The sequence below is a fragment of the Orbicella franksi genome, chromosome 3 (assembly GCF_964199315.1).
Source record: "Orbicella franksi chromosome 3, jaOrbFran1.1, whole genome shotgun sequence".
NCBI lineage: Eukaryota > Metazoa > Cnidaria > Anthozoa > Scleractinia > Merulinidae > Orbicella > Orbicella franksi.
Window position 1 is genome coordinate 2,771,692 of NC_138147.1, and position 25,645 is coordinate 2,797,336.

At 39.2% G+C, this 25,645-nt stretch overlaps 1 protein-coding gene across 3 annotated transcripts in view; it reads left to right on the plus strand.

The window, feature by feature from the left end:
• LOC145480651 (intermembrane lipid transfer protein VPS13C-like) overlaps positions 1-25,645 on the plus strand; it is a 67,981-nt gene that overhangs the window by 34,245 nt on the left and 8,091 nt on the right. For 2 of the 3 annotated variants that reach the window (XM_081458935.1, XM_081458937.1), the window contains exons 63-101: positions 166-272; positions 960-1,138; positions 1,238-1,341; positions 1,839-2,206; positions 2,869-2,985; positions 3,666-3,827; positions 4,768-4,870; positions 5,068-5,120; positions 5,572-5,691; positions 6,286-6,411; positions 6,559-6,758; positions 7,158-7,464; positions 7,748-7,816; positions 8,337-8,378; positions 9,052-9,568; positions 10,053-10,201; positions 10,586-10,678; positions 11,296-11,376; positions 11,502-11,674; positions 11,980-12,097; positions 12,642-12,770; positions 13,352-13,447; positions 14,329-14,439; positions 14,733-14,834; positions 15,166-15,252; positions 15,763-15,870; positions 16,750-16,836; positions 17,163-17,228; positions 17,697-17,959; positions 18,568-18,703; positions 20,165-20,434; positions 20,874-20,983; positions 21,759-21,885; positions 22,266-22,400; positions 22,893-22,974; positions 23,468-23,537; positions 23,629-23,731; positions 24,597-24,662; positions 24,818-24,874. In XM_081458935.1, coding sequence (XP_081315061.1) covers positions 166-272; positions 960-1,138; positions 1,238-1,341; positions 1,839-2,206; positions 2,869-2,985; positions 3,666-3,827; positions 4,768-4,870; positions 5,068-5,120; positions 5,572-5,691; positions 6,286-6,411; positions 6,559-6,758; positions 7,158-7,464; positions 7,748-7,816; positions 8,337-8,378; positions 9,052-9,568; positions 10,053-10,201; positions 10,586-10,678; positions 11,296-11,376; positions 11,502-11,674; positions 11,980-12,097; positions 12,642-12,770; positions 13,352-13,447; positions 14,329-14,439; positions 14,733-14,834; positions 15,166-15,252; positions 15,763-15,870; positions 16,750-16,836; positions 17,163-17,228; positions 17,697-17,959; positions 18,568-18,703; positions 20,165-20,434; positions 20,874-20,983; positions 21,759-21,885; positions 22,266-22,400; positions 22,893-22,974; positions 23,468-23,537; positions 23,629-23,731; positions 24,597-24,662; positions 24,818-24,874 — 5,393 coding nt within the window. The remainder of the gene's footprint in view (positions 1-165; positions 273-959; positions 1,139-1,237; positions 1,342-1,838; positions 2,207-2,868; positions 2,986-3,665; positions 3,828-4,767; positions 4,871-5,067; positions 5,121-5,571; positions 5,692-6,285; positions 6,412-6,558; positions 6,759-7,157; positions 7,465-7,747; positions 7,817-8,336; positions 8,379-9,051; positions 9,569-10,052; positions 10,202-10,585; positions 10,679-11,295; positions 11,377-11,501; positions 11,675-11,979; positions 12,098-12,641; positions 12,771-13,351; positions 13,448-14,328; positions 14,440-14,732; positions 14,835-15,165; positions 15,253-15,762; positions 15,871-16,749; positions 16,837-17,162; positions 17,229-17,696; positions 17,960-18,567; positions 18,704-20,164; positions 20,435-20,873; positions 20,984-21,758; positions 21,886-22,265; positions 22,401-22,892; positions 22,975-23,467; positions 23,538-23,628; positions 23,732-24,596; positions 24,663-24,817; positions 24,875-25,645) is intronic. The other variant, XM_081458936.1, reaches the window with a different exon arrangement.

The window sequence follows — 25,645 nt, forward strand, 5'->3', positions numbered from 1 at the left end:
TTGCTGCGTGATTATGGAATAAGCGTAGAGGTGGTGAAGATAATTTTATTTCTGATATACGTTTCCTAAAACAGCTGTATATTTTACTGAATAATCATGATACCTGTTCCTTAGTGAAACACATGTAACAGCTCAACAGATATATGTAGTGGTTTGTCTTCATAGAACCTGGTCCAACTCAGGAAGCTACTGACACAGTGTGGGATCAGATGGTGTTTTCATTTGATCTTGCCGGAGCGAGCCTTACTCTGTACAGTAATGAGAAACCTCTGGTAAGTTATTTGCAATCAATTACCGCAATCATATCACAAGGAAATGTTGTGTTGTGGTACAAAGGGGCCGAGGTACTGAGCAGATGTGCTTTATTAGTCGAGCGTTTTCTTTAAGGAACCTGAAGACTTCTCACTGTTCCTGTACGCTGCTAGTTTCTTATTGAGATACAAATCAATTTTTATTTTAGAGAAGTCTTGAATTTACCCAACGCACACAATAAACTAAGGGAGCGTTTCTTTGGAATGATACGGATCAGGATCCTGATCTCTGATCACCGGATCATGACGAATCAAAGGAACCAGTGAATCCATTGTGGGCGCATCGGTTTCTTTGATGCACCACGATCTAAGTGATCTTGCATCATTGATCCTGATCGGTGCAGCAAAAGAACCGGTGAATCCACTCTCGGCAAGGATTCATCAGTTTCTTTGATGCGCCACGATCTGAGTGATGTTAGATCATTGATCTTGATCCAGACGAACGAACGAATGTACCTTAAGTGACAGAGTAAGGGCCACTTTAGCCTCCTTGTCACTTGACGTGTTCACGTAGTTTACTGTTGCAATGCACCATTTAACCTTGGGTATCAGTTCATTCAGCACCTAACTGTGAAAGACCTAAGGCTTAAGGATTCCCGACCGCAAAGATCGTTGCAAGGCAGTTTGATATATCTTTATGTCTTGCAGGATCCGTTTGATTCCCAGTCATCGTTTTGCGATCCAGCAACACGGTTATGTCTGTGTGAAGTGGACAAAAGTGTGGTTACCGTTGTTTTGCCCAGTGACAGATCTGTTCAAATTCATTGCATGCTTAATGGCTGCGTAGTGGAAGACGTTAGAAAAGGAACAGTTTCTGCTTTTCCAAGGTAAGCGTAACACAAATGCTTACTTTTATTGCAGTTTTGTCGATGAAGTTCGTCTTGATTCATCAGTCACTGATAAGTTAATTTCATTTTTGATCAAAGGTTAATCGACAAGAAAAAGGCGACAAATGCCAGTGTTACAAAATCTCCCAGCAAAGAAATGTGTGACATAGCTTTCTGCCAGTTGCCTTCGGGAGAGATGAAAGGTTTGTTCTCATGGCTGATCTTTAATAAAAACAGTTCTACACAAATTAAAGACGTTTTGTGAAACAACTGGTGCAGTTCTGGGCTTTCCAGCTCGCAAAAATGAAAATTTTGATCTCAAGATGGAATGCCTGCGTTTAAATGAGCCCAAACGCAAGGAGACTGCCGTTGTCGTGAAATGATATTCCTAACTTTGTTCAAAATGTTTAATAATCCAAAGCTTCTACTCCGAGTAAAATGTGCACTTGTTACGTGTAAACAAATACAGTAACTATACTCTGCTTCATTGGCTTTCAACAATCGTTTGGAAATATAACAGTCCTCTTTGTTTGACAAGCATTCATATCGATTTTGTAGTTTCTAAGTAAAGAAAAAACACCCAAACAAATTGGAAAAAAATTGTTGAAAGCAACAGTTGCCTGGTCTAAAATGCATTGTTAATCTTGTAAGTTGTCTTCACACAAAAATGTTAAAAGTTCTTCTTGTTCTTTAATTTCAGTCGACATTTCCTTGCAAAATGCTACCATCTTTGTGAACTTTCCTTTTATACTTCCTTTACTGGAGTTCTTCACCGCCCCATCGTCTGATTTGTATGAGCGGGAGCAGCGTCAAACCACAATTGCCAGCCAAACATCATTCGTTACTTCCCCTGGTCGAGTCCTTGATCCTGGAAACGGGGATGTGCCCTTGCATAGGCTTGAAAGTGAAGTTATCACTGCAACTGGGGCTCTTAACCAGGTGGATGCTGCAACGTTGCGTTCTCAAGGGACCCAGATGAAGATTTCTGTTCATGGTGTAGTTAAGGAGCCGGACATTATCTTAATGTCCGACGCCACAAAAAAAGACAGTGAGGCACTTATTGTCCAGGTCAGTAGGGATAATTAAAGCTATTAAACTGTTTCTTTGAAACTTTCACTTGCTCTTTCGGGATTCATCCGAGGTTAAAACTGATTTTGAAATCATCGGTTCGTCAAGTTTAACTGGACTTCTTCAGGATTTAAGAAAATACAAGTCAATATGGTGGACTGATGTTTTTGCTTCGGTTTCGATCAATTTTGTCAATTTTATTTTTTATACTTTTTTAAACAATTTGAAATTCAGAAAGAGAATTATCATTTGAAGTTTGTGAAGGTAAATATGCCGGAGTAGCGAATTTAAGAATTTGCCGTTACGAGCTCCAGTCCTTCGTAATATTCCCAAACCAATCCCGTGGGAGTTGAATTCTTTCCTTATGGAAACACTTTCACGTATGGCTTCAGGCCAAGTGAGTGAAAACGTTCTGTATTATTCTTCTGTAAATTGAAATACGACTTTTAGTGCTTTATGTTGGTTTTGTTTTGTTAATGTTCTTGCGATAGATAGTCGCTCTTTAGTTTTGATACTTTGTACGAAGAATATTGCTTTCCGAGGGCATTTGTGATTGATCGACAAATGAAACGAAGACGTCTTAAAATAAGGGAGCAGAAAGAAATAAAACAGGACTAGCACGTACGTTATTTTTATATGGTCTTTCAATTTCGTTCATTCAGGCGGAGGTGCAATTTGATTACAAGCTGGAAGACGCGAAACAGATGGTTTCTGCAAATCTCACAAATCTCCACATGCAAGCCTCACAGTTTCCTGATGTAAAGAAGACATCTTACAAGGTAACTTTAGAAATGGCACTTTATGTATCGGGTTATGAATTGTGCTCGAGGTCACTTGAAGACGACTTTAGTCTCTCGTAATTTGCAGGATGACCAATGACATTAATAGGGGGTAAAGTCACTGGTTGGCTGGTGGCCAACGTAACCTCGAAAAGCCCTATTGGGGAATGTTTATTTGTATTGTGTTTTATTGCATACGTTGTCTTACATCATGTCTTTTTAAGGGTTCTCCATCGTCCCTGATAGTGCGCTACCTTGCGTGTGGAGTCCTCTTTGTATGTGTTCTTCAGTTCCCTTGGCTCGGCGATTTGTTCACTGCCTTCTATATTGCTTTTCCATTATGGATTCTATCTGATGCACTCGATTTTATTTTCTGTAATTCTTCGCAAGCCAACTCCCATTTTCGTTCTACACAAACGTCATTTTGCTTTTGATAACCTTGATCTGTCATGGTCACCTTCTTCATGTATCGTTTACAGAGAGCTTCAGTTTGGAGTTTCGAATAAATCTTTCATTTCTGTAAGTGTTTCATTTTGTGACTTTTGCCCAACATGATAATTTGATATGGCTTAGCCTGAGTGTTGGGCTTTTTGAAAGTACATCCCCTCCCCTTCGGAAAGCCTGATACTCAGGTTAGGTAAAACTTAAGCACTGTACCAATGAGTAAACCTTTCTTACAGGTTTTGAATCCTTGTTCGCTGACTTTCGAGTACTTAACGCCCGCTTCTAGCGAAGGTGGTCAGGACATTACTATTTCATTGGAAGAGATGGTGTTCGAATTCTCTCCTGGGCTGCTTACCACTCTCAGCAATGTTGTTGCAGCTTTAACAGGGCAACAAAAGGTTTGTTTGTCCCTTACTGACACCTTAAAGTCTTAACATTACATTGCGTTGCGTTGTGTTGCGTTGCGTTGTATTGCATTGCATTGCATCGTATCGCATTACATTACATTATATTACCTTGATTTTGATTTGTTCTGTGTTGATTTTGATATTTACATTCAAAATGTGTGGCAAACTTGATTGCTGGCAAGAAATGTATGTAATTAAAAAGTGGTAAATTCCAACAAAGTGATGGAAAGTAATTCTTCTAAGGGTACATCGAGCCAAATGTGAACATTCAAGCATCGCATTGTCAAACTTGGCCAGGTCATTCATACCACTTATTCTTGGGACTCAAAGCGTTGTTCCGGGTAATTTGTCAAAAAATAGCTCAACACTACGCCTCCTGAGTGGGATTCTAGTGTATCGCAGTTTTCTTTAGGTGGTTTGTCAGATTGCCCCAACATTTTGCCGTATCTGTTAATAATCCTTGGCGCGTGGAGGTGTATTGTGAAAGATAGAGCGGTTTTCATTTAATTTGAGTGTCGAAAAGTAATTGGTTTTGCACTTACTTTGCTACGCGATTGGCTTAAAAAACTCTCGCCTGTTTTTCATCCAATCAGAAGTAACCCCAAAACCAATTGTGACTCACTCGCACACGTTTTCGCCCGCTTCGCGTCAGCTACATACTTCGATATTTGATTGACTCACTGGATTGTTTGCGTCCTTTGTGATTGGCTAGAGTGATAACTTTGGTTTTGGTTTTAGGACACCCATTTGAAAAGCGCTCTATGTCTCCTTAGCTTTGTTTTATGCCGTGGTTCACCTCTCGGTTGTACATTCAACTGAGTTTATGAACATTTTAATCGTTTTTCTCAATTGTTCTCATTGGAGTTCAAAAGAGGAAGTCACATTTCAACTCACCTAGAGCAACTTATTTATTTTTGTACTCTTTCTAAAGGTTGATGAAAGTATTCAGACAACAGGACATGAGGTTATAGCTTCTCCTGGCGACTTGTGGGATGCCAGACCAGCCTCGGCCGAGTATTGGTATAAGAAAAAAGGTAAAGGGAAGTAATATGGGTATTAGTGAGGGAGAGAGGGGGTGTACGGTTAAAACCCAGGCATTAACCCTGTAATTATAAATCATTTTCTCCGTTATACTAATGTGAACCAAAAGTGTTTATTTTTAACGATCTAATGACATCTGTCACGAAGTAACCAAACTTTTCTCTGACGCACTCAATATTTCGTTTTATAGCAACTGAAGATTCCAAACCCAAGTTGGTGACAAGGAAATCGACCGGTGATAAGGTAAAATTTGTTAAATTTAGTGTTTAATATAACCTCGAATTTGGTCTAATGTTTGGTCTTGCGGCACCAAGGCTCTGGAATAAACTAGCCCTCCAGATCAGACTTTCATCATCAGAGGCACTTTTTAAGGCTAATCTTAAGACTTATCTTTTTAAGCGTGCATTTGATTTGTAGTTTTTACTTTTTAACTTTTAATTTTAACTTTTAGGATTTAGGATTTTAGGTTTTTAAAGGATTAGGAGTTTAATTTTAGGATTTTAAACTTAGGATTTCAATTTTAAAGTATTGTAAAGCGCCATGGACAATTAGTGGAAAATGGCGTAAAATAAATGTATATTTATTTATTCATTTTCCAGCACGTTGTCATAATAACGTCCTAGTTGCCTAAGCGAGATTCCTGAATTACACGAGAGTGAAAGTTATTCAAAAATTACTATTTTTTTACCATCAGCTGAGTTTAACAACAAAGGAAGTTCAAGTGGTGTTTGTGAATGAGATTGAAGGAGCTCATATCCCATTGCTGTTGGTGCGCTCATTCGTGACCGGCAAAGTGTGTGATTGGACTGCACAGGTACATACTATGATACAAGTATGAAACTCATTAAAGAGATTAAGCGTGTTTTGATCAACAATAAACAGGATAAATTAAGCAAAACAATTTAAGAACGACATTTGACTTTATATTATTTCTTAATGTTGATTGCTAGAGTGAAAACGTTGAACTAAATAGTTGCTTAGATGAGAACATTGGCTTTAACGCTTATTACGGTTTTTAGATTCAAACTCGTCCTTTCCGTTTGCCATGCATTTTTTATGAAAGTATCTTTGAGAATATTTGACTAATGTTAAAAAGGGTAAAATATTTAATGTTTATATTGGTCAATACGCTTAGCTGCACTTAGCGAGTTCTCAGGCATGCCAGTTAAACTGAAAAAAAAAAAAGAAAAAACAATATTTTAAATAAACGTAATAGGCTTAAAAATCCCAATTGAAGGGAGGCAGACCAGTTGGCTGGCTCTTTGCCGAACAGTTGAACAAGGGTCTACCGAGATTCGGGACTCAAGACATGCGGATTTCAAGCCCGGCGTCCTAAACACTCGGCCACGCCGCCTCCAGACAACTAGTTGATGACTTACCTCCGGGTGTGATTGTTTTTGTTAACTAGCTCAAAGTAGAAGGAGATGTGGCGGCTCAAGTCTCGTACTACAATGAATGTCTGGCCGCTTGGGAACCGTTACTTGAGCCGGTAATCGTGGAGGAAGAGAAGACCATGTGGAAAGTACAAGTTAAGGTAACAATCTGGGATGTCACTGCTTCCATCTGCTCTTTGTAAAATAATGAAAAATGTAATAGTCAGAATTAATTTTGTACGATCCACGTTTTTCAGAAATAAGCGGCCAAAATTTGTCTTTGTGATTGGTCAATGTTTCCTCTTTAGCTCTTTCTGGCAGAAGGGTATGTATCAAGCTTCTCTCCAAAAGATGTGGAATCGTGCGACGGTCCTCCGCGAGACATCACAGATGCTTCTAAGCCTGCGGATGTGACTGACTCTGGTTTACGGTCTCAAGCACAGAAAAGAACTTCCATTAAACGGCCCCGGCGACTGTCTTCGTTGCAGTGTTCCGGTAGGCGAGGATGGTAAGGTTTCATTTTAGACATATGGGAAAACTAAATTGTTTCATTTTCCTCTATCCGTGTTAATACTCATTGTATGTCTCTCAGGTATATGTTGCACACGAGTAGGTAGTTTTCTTGGCATTTGTCTTCAGGTCGTAGCAGTCGTGTAAAAAGCCATTTATCTACTTTCCCATTCTTTTTATTGTATAATTGCATTTTACGTTGTCTTCTTTTTGTAAGAACGATATATCACGAGAGATTTGGTCATTCGTCAGTTACCATGCAGTTGTTCCCATTCAGTTTCGGAAAACGTTTCATAAGCAAGTATTTCCTGCCGGATTTGCAAAGGGAACTTGTCTTGCAGTTTGGGGCGCTTGCTTGCTAAAACTTTTTACTGGAGTAACTGATATGCCATTGCAGGTCAGGAAAGAGATCAAAGGGTCGTCAGTATCCAATTGACACCACATCTGATGATGAAGACGATCTTGACTATGAAGGAGCCATGGCCACTTTTGTCCAATCCACGAAAAGGGTGTTTGCAGACCCCACCAGCGATGCCAAGAGCTACCACGCTGTAGATACAATAGATGCACCACTACCTGATGAAGTCGATGCTACCGATCGAGACAGACAGTCGCAAGCTACTTATGTGGTCATCAATTCACATGACGACTTGCAGCTGACTGTTACGCCAAGAGCTATACAGATCTTATCTGAACTGAGTGAGGTACTATCATTAAGAAAGAATGTTGCCAGTTCACGCCTTACTACTTGTTGCCTAGTACCTTCTTGCATTAAACCAGGATTAAACAAGAGCCGCGTAAGGGTTAATGCTACTTTCACTTCTAATTTTACGTTATTTTGAAATTAGTGTTTTTCTTCTCTTAACGTTCAACAGTATTTCGGACAGGATTGTGTTTTCAACATTAGAATTGGACAAACTGTTGTTGGAAATCGTCATTCGATGGCAAACAGTGCTATTTTTGTTGTTTGTTGTTTGTGGTTCGTAGCTATGGACAGTGGATAGAAGGAAGAAGCTAAGAACAGTTCCAGGACCAACATTTGTCATTCATAATGAGGTACAATCTGAAAAGTGGGCTACGTAATTAGATTTAACATATCTCATTTTTTTTCAATTTTTTCATGCTCCATTTTATTGTTTTTCTTGGCTTAGTGTAATAGATTTTGCTGTTGAACTTAAGAGCAAAGTGTTCATCTACGCTATATCAGTTCTATTTCAGTTTAAACTTTGCATTTTAATAGGCGCATTAAAAAAACCAATGAAAATCACGGATTTCCATTATATGTACCACGAATGTCACCTCACAGGAAAGGGTAACGAAATCAGCAATGGTAGCTGCAACGGCAGTCGCGTTTCTTATCTTGTATTGCTTTGAGCAATTTACTAATAATAAACTGAATTTATTTTGTTAGCTTTAAAGCCAAGCTTTTGGCCTGTGCACCAGTTAGCACAAAATAAATCTAAGAGTGCAAATAATAGGTGTGATTATATATGGAATTCTTTAGGATATGTCACTGAAAACTACAAAAGGTACTGCTAAAATCATTTCACGGATAGATTTGTTTGTTTTTTCGTAGCTTGGAATTCATTCAGCAGTTACTGTGAGCCCGAACCATCAGGTATGTTATCCGTTCTTGAATATTGTGTGTCGGATAGAACCAATGGAGATAGACTTTCCGATGTCGACTGTGATAATAGCCATGTCGACTATAAGTATTTAATTTTTACTCCTTTGATTCTTAGATAATACTTTTTAGATCGAGTAAGTTAAGTAGTATGATCTTACCTTATGTTTTGGTTTACCTTAGCTTTTTAAATCTTAATCTTATCTAGTTTTTGCTTTTTTAATAAGATTTTTTAAGATTTTTATTTGTAGTTTTTTTTTATGCTGAGCTACTTGTAAGAGGGCCACAAGTTCATTAGTTTGAAAACTATTAAGTGTCACCCTTGTTTCTAAGCGATTAACTAATCAACTTGTTTTCTGTGTATATGCGAAACGTGACAATCTCATACAGAACATTTCACATGTGCATGGAATTGCTTCGGCTAATACTCTTCGAGAACGCCAAAAAGCTCCATAAAGGAATTTTTTCTTTGTCCGCTAAGGCCCCAGTGTTGATGGTGTAACATTCTGCGAAGTTCATGCCGGCAAAACGCAAAACAAGATTCAAGTTTGTACAGTTGTAAATACACAAGTCTTGTAATGTAATGTTTCACTGGCAAAAGGAGGAAGACGTGCACTTTCCGTCCATTTATCTTCCTTCGTCATATCTTTTTTTTTCTGTTCATCAGGTTCCAGACACGGATCAACTATCGGTTCGTCAGAGAACTCGAAAACAGCCAGCTGTCAGACAGCAGAGTCTGGCAGATGTCGCAATGGAGCTGCCCAATAGCTCCAACAAATGTCAACACCGGGACCTAAAGCGCATCTTGTCTGAGCCTCTCTTTAATCACCTCAGGGACAAACTACAAAAAATAAGAAAGAAACGAGCTTCTTCTGAACCTTTATCACTAGAGGCCATCAGACAACGAAAACGTTTCCAGCAGAATCCGGTCTCCTTCCAAATTGGCGAACAGCAAGGGAAGACAAGCAGTCTCAAGAAAAAGTTGTCTCCAGATTCAGCCGCAGAGTGCGGTGGGAAAACTGCAAGGTCACCACAAGGTCCTAAGCTATCTTCAAGTCCAAGCAAAGAGTCGATACCGGAGGATGAAGCCATAGCTATAAAGGCAAACAACGATATTGAGATGTTAAGTGCCCATCCACCCCCAGAAGAACATGAAGAAAAAAATGATCCTCGTTCTACTTTTGGTGAGCCAAAAACAAAAACAAAAAAAACAGAAAGAGGTTCTCCAACAGTTTGTGTAAATGGTAAGCAAAAATGCCCGATGGTAAGTTCAGTTCAGTTCGGCCATTTATCATTTACTCAAAGACCCCGATTTTACTGAAAGAGACTAGGACGAGTTCAACCTGATCATAATTCCAAGATGGCGGTGAGGAAATGCAAATGTTAAGCGCATTTTCCACTCGGATATATCGGTCAAAAATTTTGGACTACCTTTCAAGACGTTTTTTCCGGTCGGTCGAGCCAAACTTTTCAGTCACCATTTACATTGTGACCCAAATTCCCGGCATTTTTGGGTAAATGGTGAACAACCCTAGACAATCCAAACTGAATCTTTAGTTGCGTCAAACACTTTAAGTCCAACATGGAGTAAACAGCTGAGCTTATAGTTTCTTATACTCAGATACTACGTCGAAGGTGAAGAACTTGGTATTTTGTTTATACCTGCAGAAACTGAGGTCGGTCATACCATTGCCAACATCGGTGCCCTAGTTGGTGGAATTTTTGCACCACATCATGTTGCAGAGAGCATCGAACAAGATAGTGAAGCTGCAGGACCTGATAGTGCTGTGGACGATGACAACATTATCTCTGTGACTGTGAGTTCCATTTCTCCCTCACTGGATCTATCGATATGATATCGAAAGTTTCCAAATTCTACAAGGGGAATTACACCTGTTATTTAACTTATGTAGATACATGTAGTCTCTTAGGGAACCTGCGCTGATAGTTTTTTTTTTTTTGAGTTATCCAGAACTACCCTCAAAGTGACAAGAACCTAGAAATAAAAATCAGAAAGATAGAAAAAAGGTGTGAACAAATCTTACGAAACAGGGGATCGAAGCTTACAACAGAAAAGTTTGTGACCGAGTACACAAGACAAACTTGAAATATTCAGAAGTCATCAGTTATTTTAAGTGACGCCGCTCCTTTGCCCGGTTTTCGAAGACTTGATGTGTCTTTTGTATTACTTTTTCCCATAGGTGGATGGATTTTACAATGTCTCTCTCATCTCTATTGCTCGATCTGGATCGTATTTACATAAGCTTTCTCCAAAAGATGCTGTGCTTCAAGAGGTAATTGCTGGATACCTGCTATTCATGGTTCTGTTAATTCCATATTATTAGGAAATGAGTCTAATGAAAAGAAAGATATCAATACAAGATATAAGTTGACGTATTTTGTTGGATGGAAACAACGGCAGGCCTTCAATTATGGGCAAAAGTTGAAGCCATTCTGCAAAGCATATTTTGAAGGAACTGTGTAACAATAAAATACATAAGCTTGCAATTGCTGGAGGCGAAGTAATATATCAAACTCGAGAGACCGTGGTTTACCACATTTGCAAACACCGAGAAAACAGCTTGGAAATGTTAGTAAAACGTGGTCTCGAGTGCATGATATAGTGAATCTCTTCAGTTGAATCTAAAACAGCGGAGAAAACGGAGAAAGAGTAAGATTAAAATCTGATATTCAAAAGCCATCATGGTTATGATTTCTTTTGTTTGAACTTGATAAATTATTAACTAGTTGAAAAACGGACGGCGGGTTTGTTCCATATCATTTTGATTCCTTTGCGAGAAAGATCGATAAAGTCACTCGTGAGGTACTCTGTGCATAGAGTTACATTAAATATAATTTTATATTGACAATTGATTTAATTTTTGCCTTTAATGTTTGGTGTTTTTCACAGGCAAATCATAAATGGTACCTTGTTGTTCAGGTAGAAATTAAGAATGGTCGCAAGACAGTCACAATTCGGTCACCATTGCAGGTAGGATATCAACCGTATATTTCGTGCCTTTTGGTAATGTCTTACGTTAAATAAATAAACTTTACAATTCAAGTCCTCTTAGATTCATCATATTATCACGTTATGTTTTGGTTTTATATTTGTAGGTCCAAAATCACCTTCAAGTTTCAGTTGACATTTTCGCTCGGCGCCAAGGTTCGACGGAGTCGAGAGCGGAGCCTTATGTGAAACTGTTTACTGTCGAGCCATCTGGTGTGCATAACGTTCCTTTGTACGCAACGTACAGCGAAGAGCTTTTTGTGAAACCCAGTGGTCCTGAGTGAGTATGGCCTTCAGCAAGATAGGATACTTACCTAAGATACCCAGAGTTAGGAAGCTGGGTTCATTGGCAACTTTTTTACTTCGTCAGTAGGCGAAAGAAATTGTTGATAGAAAAAGTAAACTAGGAACTCTAGGTTAGTCGTTCTGGTGACAAGCAGTTTGCCAAAAGATTCTTCGGTAAAATGGGTAGAACAAGTTACCATAGCCACGGATGGGAAGCCCGATGCCTTTCTTGCCATTACCGTTTGCTTCTAGTGTGGTGTTCAGCTTGCTTAATTTAATTTTAGAGTATATTTCTTTCAGTTATAATATATCATCTTCATCGTTAACTTGGAGTAAGTTTACCAAGAAGGAACCTTCTTGTGTGCTGGTTTGTTCTTCATCCAAGGATTCACAGACTTCCTCTGCTTTCTATATCAAGGTATCTGCACTATCCCTCAGACTTTGTTTTCTTTTTTTTTTCTAGTTTATATAAGGGAATCTTTGTTTGCAATATTTTCCTCAATAGCACAGAAGCGATTCAGATTCTGATCAAGCAACGAAACCTCAGTTCTGAATATTGAAAGGGCATAAGAAATTTGAGCCGAGTGTATTGAATGCTCTTTGTACAGCGCGGGTTTTAAAACTAAACATTTTACAAAAAATGCATGACCTCATTATAGCGCTTATTCCATCCAGAAGTTAAATTCTGTAATTTCTTCTCGAATATTACACCGACAGAGCCAAAATAGCAATAACTACCTAGTTTCACAAGCTCTTTTAATGTTTGAAGTCAATACGAATTTAGCATGGTGCCTTCTCTGTCGCATGTTAATGAGGAAAAATGTAAGTAGTGACGTAAGCAAGTTCTGCTAAACAAGTCTCGTATTTACCGTCTGTCATTCCATTTATCAAGTCAAACGGGAGTACATAGAAAAATGCATGATCTTAATTGTAGCTTGTCATTTTATGTTTTACATTTGTAGGCTCTGTGTCAGTCAGACAACTTGAACAAACTGCCAGCCGGTGTTGACTCTCCGCATCACGTGATCCGTTTGTACCCTCCCCTAGTCGTGCACAATAGACTTCCTTTTGAGCTGTTGCTGTCACCCCAGGTAAGTAACCTTCATCTGTTGTTTTGCTGTATATGATACCTGACTGAAGAGTAAATTTCTGTGCTAGAAGGGTGATCATAAGAGAGACGCTGCTATTCTTTGCTGTTCAGATAACGAAGAACAGGCATGACGTCTAACACTTTTGGCGCGAAAAATGGCCACCACTTGGCTTTTTTATATGACTAGGATTTCCTAGACTCGATCAGAAAATACATACTTTGAGCTTGGTCAAGTTGCAAATTCAAAGAAATTGAGGTTTCCTTCTTGAAAAGAGCATATCCTTAAAGAAAAGGAAATGAGAACTGCTTTCTCTCTTCCAATGAAATTGAATTTGCTGCTTTCAATTGAAGCGGTTTTGGCATTTCACTCTTAAGTGTTGCATGTATGTTTTTGAGTTTATTTGATGTCCTTAACTATTAAAACAGATTGAAAGCCTTTCTACCAAAAATGGAATTGCGTCATTCACTTTCGTTAACTGACGCAGAATGAAGACAGTTACCCCTTCATTTGTTAATGATTTGGTTATCCGGTATGTTTTGAAGTTATTTGCCTGTAAGGCTTACCCTTTTGATATCCGTTAGCAGGAAAAAGATGGAGAAGACAAAGTCATTCCTCCTGGAGATAAAGTGCCTCTTGTCAGTGGGTGTCCAGGAGACGCCTGTGAAATAAACGTAACGGTACGGCAGTGTTACATAATTATAACAGAAGTTACTCTTTGCCATTTAAGGCCAACTATTACTGCACCGTGCAAAAGTAATGCAAACGAATTTTCACGATTTTTTGATTATTTCTAGGCTTTTCGGTGAAAATTAACGTAATTTCGATCGAAACGAGAATGGTCGTTATTTTCGGAATGGTAGTTGTTTAGATTTCTAGCGAAATTTCGCTTAGCTTTCCGAACGTGCGGAGGAAAGTTCGCAGCGGTGGGTTTCAAAATTTCTTACGAAAATTCGGAAAGTTACATGAACATTGTTCCTCTCGCTCTCGCTGTCGAGAAATTTGGCTCGGTAATAAAGTACATTGTACAGTGATGCTCATAAGGCGTTAACGATGTAGTAAACCACAATCAACTGTCCTTAAAGCACATCAAAGCATACATACGGTGTCTGGATAGCTTTACTTAACAGGCCATGCAAATTCCTCTTTAATTCGTGTGATCGTTTCTGAATACGATTTTAGTGTCGAGATGTTGGGTTTGATCAAGCATTCGGTCAGGATGGCTGAATATTGGTCAAGTTCTTTTTCTTGCGCGTTCTTAGAAAGAGACGTAGCCGAGGTCCAAAAACACGCAAAAACGAGGCCAATAACCAGCCGTCTTGACCGAACAAGCTTGGTCAAAGGTAGATAAAGGTATAGTATGTGGCACAAAGAACAACAGTTTTTTCGCGTGACAGCGGGTAATTCCGAGCGGCCAGGATAGCCCCATCTTGCCTGGTTGGCCAATCGCAACACAGGATTTGGGTCGTCTTGTGCGCTCGCGAGCTAGCCATATAATAAATCTACAGTGTACACATTGTTTTATAAATGGAACTGTGGTTTTGTCTACCCCTCTTCGTAGCTAAGAGATTACAAAGAAGTCAACTGGATTGGACAGTTAACTGTGAAGAGAGAAGGTGGCAAGTCGCAAGAATTGCTAATGCAATCTCAGGAAGAAACTGCGAAAGAACTTGTAAGTTCTGAACGTATTTCTATTGAGCTTAAGAAAGCTGGAGCAACTGAGCCGTGGTATTTTAGGGCCCTCTTCTGAAAATACGAGCAAGCACAGTACTCTCTTTCCATAGTTGAAAACTACTTTAGGTATAGATTTCAAAAGCCGTGTTAATTACGACAATCGTTTGGGCCTCAATCCATTCATTGGTGTAAATAAGCAGTGGCAAAGACATATAAATTTTTTTCAACTGTCAATTAGCTTCGAACATAAATGAAAATGACTCAAAAATAAATATTAACATTTAATTTTAGTCCCTTGGAGTATTATCAATGCATCAATCTGGAACAAGAGAACTATTTATCTACTCCCCATACTGGCTTATCAACAAAACTGGATTGCACGTCGAGTACAGGGTAAGTTACTTAAACACTACCCGTAATATAGCTACCTCTAAAGAACTACGTCACAGTTTGCAAGTTAAACACGTCTGGCCAGTCACAAAGAACGAAATGACCCAGTAAACTTGTAAGAATTCGAACTAAACACGTTACTACCGCTAATCGCGGGAAAAGGGGCATAACTTTAGACGCCTTTTTTGCCAATCTGAGAGCTCAGCAATCTTAAATTTAAAGAATCAAAGGGAAGCTGCTCCGGACGAAGCGGTCAGTACCACTTGACTGATTGTTGCTTGTATTGGAATAGACAGTAAGACGCTTGACCTTCAATTTTTGATCTTCAACACAGGTCTCAAGAACTAAGCAAGTCTATCAGCAATTTGCTGTGGAAAAGCACCCACTTCTCTTCAATTTCACTGAAAAGTCTTACAGAAAGGTAAGATTTTGAATCTTGTCAGTAAAGTATGAATTTAATATTCGCGCTATTCTCTGAGTGCTTGATAGAAGACTTGCCATATAAGACACTTGTTCCGCCTGCCGACGTAATTACAATGGACAGACATGTATTTATTTGTGTCTTCTGAGAATTGTTCATGGAAATCGCAGTAGATAAACATAGCAGTGTTTCAAAGTTTAGCTAAAAATAAGCACGATTGATGAATTTAACCAGTGAAGAAACAGCGTTTGCTCGACCAACAATTCAAACCATTAAATTTCATTAGCAATAAATCAACTTACAGGGTTGCACAGGCTGCCTTTGTACCAAAATCGCGCGCTTTTAAGCAAGGGTAGAGGAAGTCAAATATCAAACAGGAAAGACCGTGTTTGATCACGTTTCCAAACATCGAGAAGAAAGTTGAAAATACGACGCGTAATTTTCATGTCAGAACCCTTGCGATTAGAAACTGTTTTTATTTTTTCGTTTCGGTGTTCTTGATTCTTGTAGGCCAGACTCAGAGTATTGGGACATTCTTGGTCGAGTAAGTTTTCTTTGGATGCTGTGGGGGATTCTGGAAAAGTTACGTGTAAAGCAAGCGAGGCCACAAAGTTTGAGGTGAGATGATAGTTGTAAGAACTGGTCATGTCAACCCTTTCGTTTTACTTCTTCTTCCTTTCGTAAACTATTCAACAACTTTTTCCAACATGCCAGTGATATACGCAGTTACAATACCAGATATACAGCGACAAAATCTACCCAAACCACGCGTAAGGTCAAATAACAGATGTTTGGAAAGAACTTCCAACCCATTTCAAAGAACTTTATTTGCTGTTCCATGAAACGATAAAACATCATTTATACTCAGACCAATACCCGAATTAGTTTTCTATTTCTTAAATTAAACTATAAACTGTAAATTCTTCCTTCAGCTCTGCTGTCCTACAATTAGATATACCAAGGCTGTAGGTTGACTCGAAAACTTAACCGTTCAATTAGCCTCCAGACTCACTAAAGACAAACGGCTGCAACAGCTGCCTTATTTGAACAACCTGTCCTGCATTTGAATAGGGAGCTTGAACAACGACGAGGACGATGCCTCGTAAGAAATGAATTTGTATTTTACAAGCGAAATTCGAGATTGTCTAGATCTATTCGGTACGCCAATGGCTCTAAAAACGTGCTTAAGCTAAATATGCAACGATGGCGTTCAATTCTAAATGGGAATACAAAAAATTAGCCGTCGTCGTCCACGTTCCGTAGCCGACGCAGAACTTGGTCATTTCACGTTGTTGTTTTGCAGAGGACGGCAAAGAAATGTACAAAGATTTATCATGAACGCACGTGCACAGCTATTGTTTTGCCCATTAAACCTTTTGTTTGGTGACGTTCTCGTTGCTGTCGTGGTGGTGGTTTGCTTAAGCTCTTACATACTGCAACTGAAACGATATTTCTAATGGGAAATAACAAGATGTCTTTTTTGTTTTTCCTTTCCAGTTTATTTTGCAAATCGAAATGTCAAGAACAGGTTTGACAAAGATAGTGACGTTGACTCCTAAATACGTCATCATCAACAATACAGAGGTACAGAATATTCACTGTTGATTTATTTGTTCAGGGTTCCAGACAATTTTTTAAGGCAGAGTGTCAACAAGGAATTCCATCGGCTCAATTCCCACTGCTCCGAGCAAATCATTTTAAATTATCTATTGAATTGTCGGGTCTTTTAGCTGACCTGGTAGGGTTTTTGACCTGAGACCCCCTACTTACTTGGAACACTATTTTTGTCGGAATGTTTTTTTTTTTGTTTGTTTGTTTTTTTGAGTGACGTTTGTCCTTATAGTAGCTTTAAGAAGTAATAAATCATTTTCTTTTAACTGCCAATCTGCCGCAATACTTTTTTCCCCTAGATCTCGGTGTCGTTTACTGAAAATAAGGTCAAAAATGCTCTGTGGTTTGTTGTGGAACCAGGAGAGGTGAGTAATATTAAATAAACTTGAATGGGAAAATAATAAAATCAGTAAGTCTCAATTGTATGGTTAGGACACAATCTTAAAAGGTGCTTTAAAGGTACGCAAGCATCATGACTTGTGATATTTTTCTCCTTTCTGCTTCATAGTTCTGTATTTTCATACCAATCTATTGAGACATTATTAATAATAAGTGGAGATTGACTCGAAAACTTTTGGGTTATTTCAGTTTCCAGACTCAAATTGTGCATTTTCTCCCTCATTTACTTATATTTATTATAATTATTATATATAAAACTCTAAGTGTACGAATGAATGAAATTCCGAGGAAGACCTGTTAAAAAAGATGATGGGCACGCAAACATTTCAGGTTTTTTCATTCTACGTAAAAAGAACTAGCGGGGAGTGTACTCCGAGCAACAATCGCATAACAGTAACATCCTATTAAACATATCTCAACTGCTTCATCTATAGAGCAAGCCATTTTGGCCAAGAGACAAGTCCAGCTCTATCGTTTTGAAGCCAACCTTGTCAAACGTGATCTCGCAACCGTTCAATTTCAACTCGTCGCATACAACAGTTCTGAGGATTCCTCAGCTCCAGGCCCTCACGGTCGACGTTCATGGCGAAGTAGAAGACTCTGTTACAACTATAGTGGTAACACACTTCTCCCCTGGAATTGGAACGATTAGAATTGAAAACCTGTGTGACAACATTCCAATCCGGTTCCATCAGAAGTAAGTAAAACTGTAAGGTGACTAGCATGAATAAAGCGTCGAATAAAACGTCGCAAAGGTCCAAACATCAGTGACTTAAAGTAATTGAATCCTAAAGAATTAGTTTGAATAACCAGTCAACGTTATGAAAGACCCTGAATGATGAATTTAATAGACATTACTCTCAAACGCATTAACAATTCATGAAGTTTAAACAAAGAAAATCATAATCCTGACGATGTTTGGATATCGGAATTTAAGTAGGGTAGATTTTTAAGTAGTATGGATTTTCTGTAGTTTAAGTTTCGATTGAAATGATGTGTCGAACCACATTTCCAAACACGTCATAGTTCGTCACAGATATTCTGCTATCCGTCGTATTTCAGTTTTCTTTTCGGTGTTTGGAAATGTCAGTGGTAAAACGTGGTCTCTCGTCTTTGATATATATCATCTACAATTTAAAACACAACGAGAATTTTTTTTTTTGCATTGTAAGGGTAGTATAAGTCCAACATTGCCTTCCCAGTTTGTTTGGGGCAGATTTTCACACTTCTTCGGTTAATTAACATGAAAATAGTTTTTTTTTTCTTTTTCCTCATCGGCTTTTTCGTGGTACTTATGATTTGCAGGGATTCTGGGCAAGTCACTCTCCTAGATTCCAAGAAAATGATCCTTTACACGTGGGATGATCCCCGAGGCGTCAGAAAACTCTTCTGGAAACCATACATGGCAATAGATAAGCCAGTAGAGATCCCAGTGGACAAGGTAAAAAATTTGGAAGACATTTAATTTTTTTGTGTTTCGGTTGATTTAAATTGTGCACCCTGGGGGGGGGAGGAACTTTCATTTGAAAAGGTCGGGGATGCTCGTCGAAAAATTTGAACTTAACCCATTAAGTTGACCAATTTGGGCGTGGCTCGAACTTTATTTGACTCCTAATAGATAGCACTTAAAACGGGACAGGCTCGATTACCAGCCGCTGTTCAGGAAAGGAACCCGTGCAAGTAAACCGGAGTCGAAAGACCGACGGAAATCGAGCCTAAAAACGGAAATAAGAGCGTTTCTTTTATTATTATTTCCTCGAGTGCACCCTATAAAAGATACTTTGACAGCTAAAAATAGTGGTGTTTCGTCATCAACACCCTAAGTAAGACCAGAATCCTTGATATATACCCCGAAGCGAGATGAGGATCATCCCCGGCCTATTCATAGGGAGGTCTCCCCGGGATTGTGCAACCCTGCGTCGTTATTTTTTCTTTAATAGCTCTTCAGAATGCGTTTGATGAGGTTACATTTTAAGTACTTTGGAATTTTTTGGTTGCAAGCACACCAGGTTACCACCATAATGTGTTATTGTTTTGTTCGAAATATCACGGTAATAGAACGTGTGGTCATACGTTGTACTTCTTTGTTTTTGAAAAGTGCGTCAGAAAGCAGCAATTAGCCTGCGTAGCTTGGCGGTTTGTAAGCAATTTGAGCGCGCTGAGAAAGCGGCGAGAGCGGCGAAGCCGCAAGGAGCCTGGGACAGAGACAACTGAGAAACCGGCGGTTCCTCGCGGCTTCGCCGCTTTGTGCACTCGTGCTCAAATTTCTTAAAAAATTGCTTAAAAATTACTTAAACCGCCAAGCTACGCAGGCTAAGCAGCAATTATCAAGAGATATATATATATATATATATATATTTTTTTTTTTTTTTTTTTTTTTTGACCTGTCCTGGCATCAGAATTACTTTCCATGTAGAAATTGGTTAACGTGATAACAGGATAATTTACATTTAAAAAGTGGTAAGGTTTGTACCGTAACAATGTCACTTCTAGCCTCTCGTCTGTTCAAAGGCCAAATGACTAAGCATGGGACTGTAAAATGGACTATTACCGCAACCGTTTTCTGTGTTTGTTTGTGTTTTTCTGAAACAATCTGGAGGGAAACCAAAACCAATTGTGACGCTCCTCGCGTGGTCCATTTGTATGTTTTTTAAACTTCCAATAGACCTTTCCCGCATTCCACTTCAGTGCTTTCGAATAATTGCAGCAGAGTGAGGTTGGGGTGTGCATTTTCACACACTTGCTGTATTTTTGTCCACCCTGACCTCGAATCGGCTCCATTGTTTGTTGGAATACGGGAAAGGTCTATTTTAATTGGCTCGTCCATTTTCGGGTCTGCGGTGTTTGGTAGGAAAATTGTTTTGCTTTTTTGGAGGACATTACAAAACCATTCTAATTACAGGATGATTTCGGTGAAATTCGAGTGGAACTAGATGAGAGCACGCCGCCTGTCGACGATGACCGGAAGCAATTAGAAGACAGAGACGCCACTTGTGGACTGCTTTGTGGATCATCGGTCGCGGTACCTGAAAGAGTGGATGACTTGGACAGCGTTGATGGGCCGATGTACCAGAGAGTCAAGAAAACCATCCATTGGGTATCTGTAATGGATGGCCTTCAGAGAGTACTGATATTTGCTGATGATGAGAATCTTTCATGCCTTGCTCGAAAGGTTGGTATAGGTTTCGGTTCAAATGACGCGATGTCTCAGCTACCTTACAAATAGAGCTAGGTTACGGAATACCTGGAGATTACAGCTAGTTCGCCAAGGTGAAAGGTTACTAAACTTAAAGACGTTTTAATAAGATGCTGTATTGAGGAATTCCTTGAAGAAATTACCTTCCTAAGTTGTAACGTTATAATCATTACTCGAGGAAGCACTTCTATTTCCGTACATTTGACGCCTGTAGTCACTTCTTACAGTTTAGGGTTGTAATTCGTTGACCAGTGAACCATAATTTTTTGGTAAAACGTTAATTGTCGGACAGCAGCCTCGCCAAAGTTGGGGTAACCTATTTTAAATGAATCTATTGTATGTGTTTACAGAATATAACAACTCTTTGTTTAAGCGAGTAATTGAGAGTTTCTTGTTGTCGTTTATTTACTTCTAGTGTTGTGACTATGAAGTTGTGAACATGGAGCTGTTCATTTCACTGGATGGAGTTGGTTTGTCTCTGGTTAACAGCAAACCCGATGAAGTAGCGTACATTAAGTTGCGAAGGTATGTGAGCCGAGTCACGGGTTTTAAGGCTCATGTCCTGTACATTATGGATACGAGCCAAGTGGCCCATCATGCCGACGCTTATCTCCAGTTTCTGTAGCATGAAGCCACTAGGAGTATTTCTACTCCACCCCGGATGGGATGCCAGTCCATCGCACGGCTATCCCCAAGGTTAATTTCCGAGTCTCTTGTCCTGTACATTATGGGGAAAATTGACATCTATTCAATCATTTAGCAATTGTCTACAGTGCTCTGTCTACTAATTTGGAGCTCTCTGAGAGCTGCCAGATCAGTTACTACAGCGTCACTGGCTCTTTCACCTCCCTTCATTTTAGACAGGACTTTTATTTCTATGTGGTCGTCACTTTCCTCCGTGATTATTTTGACCGTTACTTTGTCTTTCTTGAACCAACCGAAACGCAGGCCTTTTTCTATTTCCTGTATGGAATTGTAGTAAAGTATTTCGTGATGCCATTTTGATATGTTGTGTGTAAGAGGAATAGGGACGTTTTTCCTGATTTCAACAGAGATATCGAAAGACTCAGAATATAACTTAATTCATTGTAAGAATGCCTTTTTTTTGCGTGTGAATTAGCAAAATCCCCCCTGTGAGGATAGATGATGATGGTGAAAGCTGCTAAAGTAGCATTGTCACGAGTTATGAGTCATTTTTGTCATCTCCTTTGACTGAATTGAAGGAAACCTCAAAATAATATTTTGATTCACGAACCATAGCGTAGCTCCTTTAATATCGTGTTTGTAAATTGTTCCACAGATCGGCTTCAGTGTGGCAGGTGGAGAGATCGCCTGGAAGATGGAAAACTCTAAATCTAGAGTGGTCCACTTGGTTGGAAGATGCCTGGAGTAATAATGCTGGTGAAGTCACTTTGGAAGACAAGGAGGTGCGAGAGTAATCTTACTTGAGTTCAATATTTTAAGGTCCCAATTTAGGAATAGTAAAATTTATAAAAGTACTGTTTTTGAAGGCAACGGATGCGTCGGTATCTACGGTTAGGCCTTAACTGTTGTGAAGTCTCGTAACGTTTTTCCTTATTTCTTCTGCACTCCCCGCTGAGAGATGATAGATTTTTTGTAGGGTTAGCATTTAAAATCTCTTACAATCCCAGACAAGCATATATTAACTCATTTTCCAAAAAAAGTTCTATAAATTGGTCAGTTACTCTCCGGTGTGCTTGGCAAATATTGATAAGCGAATTGGCTAAGATTCTTGTTTTTCAGTAGATGTGTAATCGCTCAAAGTTATTTTGATCTCTTTGTGCAGGTTAACTTTAACTCAATGAGTATGAGTCGTCCTTATAGAGGTGCCATTCGAAGACTGTTTGAACCTGCTCTGTGGTTTAACTACACGAGCTCGGACCATTATCACAGTTTGCACTGTAAAATGCACCACATTCAGGTAAGGACGGCTGATTTTCTCTACGCTCAAACCACGGTTCCACCTTACTACGAGAGATCATTACCAGTTATTGGGCAAGATTGGGCAAAATATCGTGATATGAGGTAAATAATTGATCTGCGGAGACACTGACAAATAACGATATTTTGCGATAACCTAGTTCAATAATTGTTTTATCATTCGATCACCAAGTTTGTTTTTATTTATATCAATCTCTGTCAACTCAGGATAGCAATCTGCTGAACAGTATTTGCAGAAAAACACATTTAGACATTCACTTGTAGGTCACGTAGTGGGCTGTGGGTCAATGAAAAGGAAAGAAAAAAGCATCGAATGTTGAGGCTCATTGGGGCTACGTGCTTGGGGCGTTCGAATCATCAGAACCCCAAGTGGCTTCAATGTTACTGTCAATGAAGCTTCAGAGTGTTCTCATGTTTAGATATAACGTTCCTAGTCACCGAAATCATCCAAGACTATTGTTTTTATTTTCAGATTGATAATCAGCATATTGGTACCGTTTTTCCTGTTGCCCTTTATCCTTCTCCACTTCCTGTGTCCGTCATTCAGAGATCTGGTACGTGCTGATTTTTTGATACAACTGTGATCGCTTGAAAGCTCGAACTCTGAGTGGTTATGAAGTTCCTTTGAGGTTATGCAACGTGGTTATGAGGTTTTATTACATCCTGTTGAAAACAGACTCTTCCTGTTGACAAAGTCTGACTAAACGACAAACGCTTTGAAGTTATCCGAAATTTTCTCCGCATCTTTCGTTCACAACAGGCAATCAAAGCATGCGTGTGATTTTCTATTTACTGTATAGGAACACAGACAAGCATTTCAAGCCTTTTTATATAAGAGAAATGGAAACTTCCTGCTTTCCTTGAAATAATAGAGTCATGGGAAGACTCGTAAAATGTAACATAATCCATTGTAATATTTGGAATTACGAGGCCGACTGCGTTAGTCCCCAAATACATGTACACTAGTGGACACTCTCTAAGGATATTATGTGGCTGCTCGTCGCCAACGTTCACGCGGTGTAAACTCATTCTGTTGCATTCTTTCAGGGTTCAAGCCTTTCATTGAAGTCTCACTGATTTACCACCAAGTCCCAAGAGAAGGCATGCATCACATTAAGTGAGTTTAACTTTTGACGTTTCGACAAAAGCTTTAATTACACAGCATTTACAATTGGATTGTGGTCTTCACTTTGTTTGCCGTCGTATAGGTATGCCATGGCGCTGGTACAGGAGATGAATGTCAAAGTTGACAAAGAATTGATTATTTCCTTGGCCAGCCTTTTCAGCCAACAGAAAGAACTTCTGGAAGAGGTAATCATATTAGGTTATGGTTCAACCTAAAATAAATTGAGGTGGTGCAAAATAGAGTACCGGTGAACAAATACACAAACAGCTGACAAGTTGGTCGTTTTCGTTTGTTTGAAGAATTCGAAAATCTTGACTTTTATTGTCCAGCCTTGTTATTGGCGCGCGAGTGAACATTTTTGTATCAGGCCCCCATCTTGGATTTGGTACCTGTGGAGTGTTGGGGCGTGCGAAAATTTGCCGAGGGAGTGGGCGTGGAGTGGAAAAAAAATGGCAAGGGGGGAGGGGGAGGAAAACACGCCTACCCTTTGCTCCAGCCACGCATCCTGGCCCAGCCATTTATTGGTCAAGTATCTAATTACAATCCAAAATGGCGGCATCGAAAACCTGGTTTATTGAGCGTTCTGTTCCAAAATAACGCCTGCACTGCAGGCTATTTATTGTCTAATAAAAAAGTTGTTTTTCATATATTTTTCAATTAGTACTTTTGCCTTCGTATAGAGTAGTTCCAAACTAATTTATTTTATTTGTTCTTTCGGGCTACATTTCCTCCTTGACTGCGTTATTATTAGTGTTTGTTTGTCGTTTGGTTATAGAGGAAACAGCGTGGCCGAGTGGTTAGGGCGTCGGACTTGAAATCCGGAGGTCGTGGGTTCAAGTCCCGCTCTGACCACTAAGCTGGTGTTGGTACTTCAAGTCCTCAGCCATATTGGTCTGCCTCCCGCCAGTTGGGATTTTTAAGCCTGTAATGTTTATTTGAATATTTCAGTTTAAGTGGCATGCTTGAGAACTAGCAAGGTGCAGTTAAGTGCATTGGTCACTATAAACAAACGAGTAACATTTTTTAACAACGTATTTCATTTTATGGCAGGAAACCTATTTTGAAGAAGACATGAAGAGAGTCGCGGTACCATTAAGAGAAACAGAGGCGGTCAAAGTTTGTAGCTATTTTTTGCCATTTTCTGATTATCTGTTAGACACTCTTTTACAGCACTGGCAATGGCTATCTTTTACGGCAGTGTAAAGTATCAAAATAGTAGTATTCATCGTGAAATTTTGTCTCACAAATGATTTTTTTTTTTCTTACTGAAGGCTGCGTTGGAGACCCAGAAAGTTTTCCTGGAATTCTTTCATTTGTCCCCACTCAAGGTTTGTTGCTCGTATTTGTATTGCACTTTCCCGTTCATGAAATGTGATCTTAAAGGGGCTCAGTCACGGTATTTTGAGTTATTTTGGCCACATACAAAATTACCTTTAAATGGTAGAAAACCTGAAAATAACAGTTTGATAAGATAGAAAAACACCAAAGAGATAATGATAAACCATAAAGGAACAAGGATGGCTAAGGATGGAGAAGATTGACACGGATTACAAACGACGAATTTGAAAAATTGAGGCTAAACTTGTCAATATGCGCAAACCATGACTGAGCTCCTTTAAGGGTGAATTGCAGAAGAGTAGTCGTCCCGAAGAAGGTGGCGTCGGTGTTTTTCATGTTCATGGAAGTGGATGGATAAACCATTTTAGTAAATGAGGCTTAATAGATATCCTAACTAATCTTCGCAGGAGGTAGTAAAAACCTCTGTTTGGAATATTCGCATTAGAAGTTGTAAATATGTGTGAAAAGTCATCAATAAATGGTTTGTCGTTTACCACTTGTGTGATTCAGCTGCAGCTGGTGTCTCATGAAGCTATCATTCATCTAGTCACATTAAATATTACAAATTGGACTCCGTATCTGTGGCGAATTTAAGAAGGACAAAGGCATTGTTGACTAAATTGACTGAGGCTGTAAGACCAGGGGCCCGTTTCTCGAAGGTCCCGAAAGGTCTCGCACCCGGAAAGCCGTAGCAAAATATCAAATCTTATGACTACTGAGCTGTTTTATTCACATATTCTTAATATGATTAGAGGTTCTCT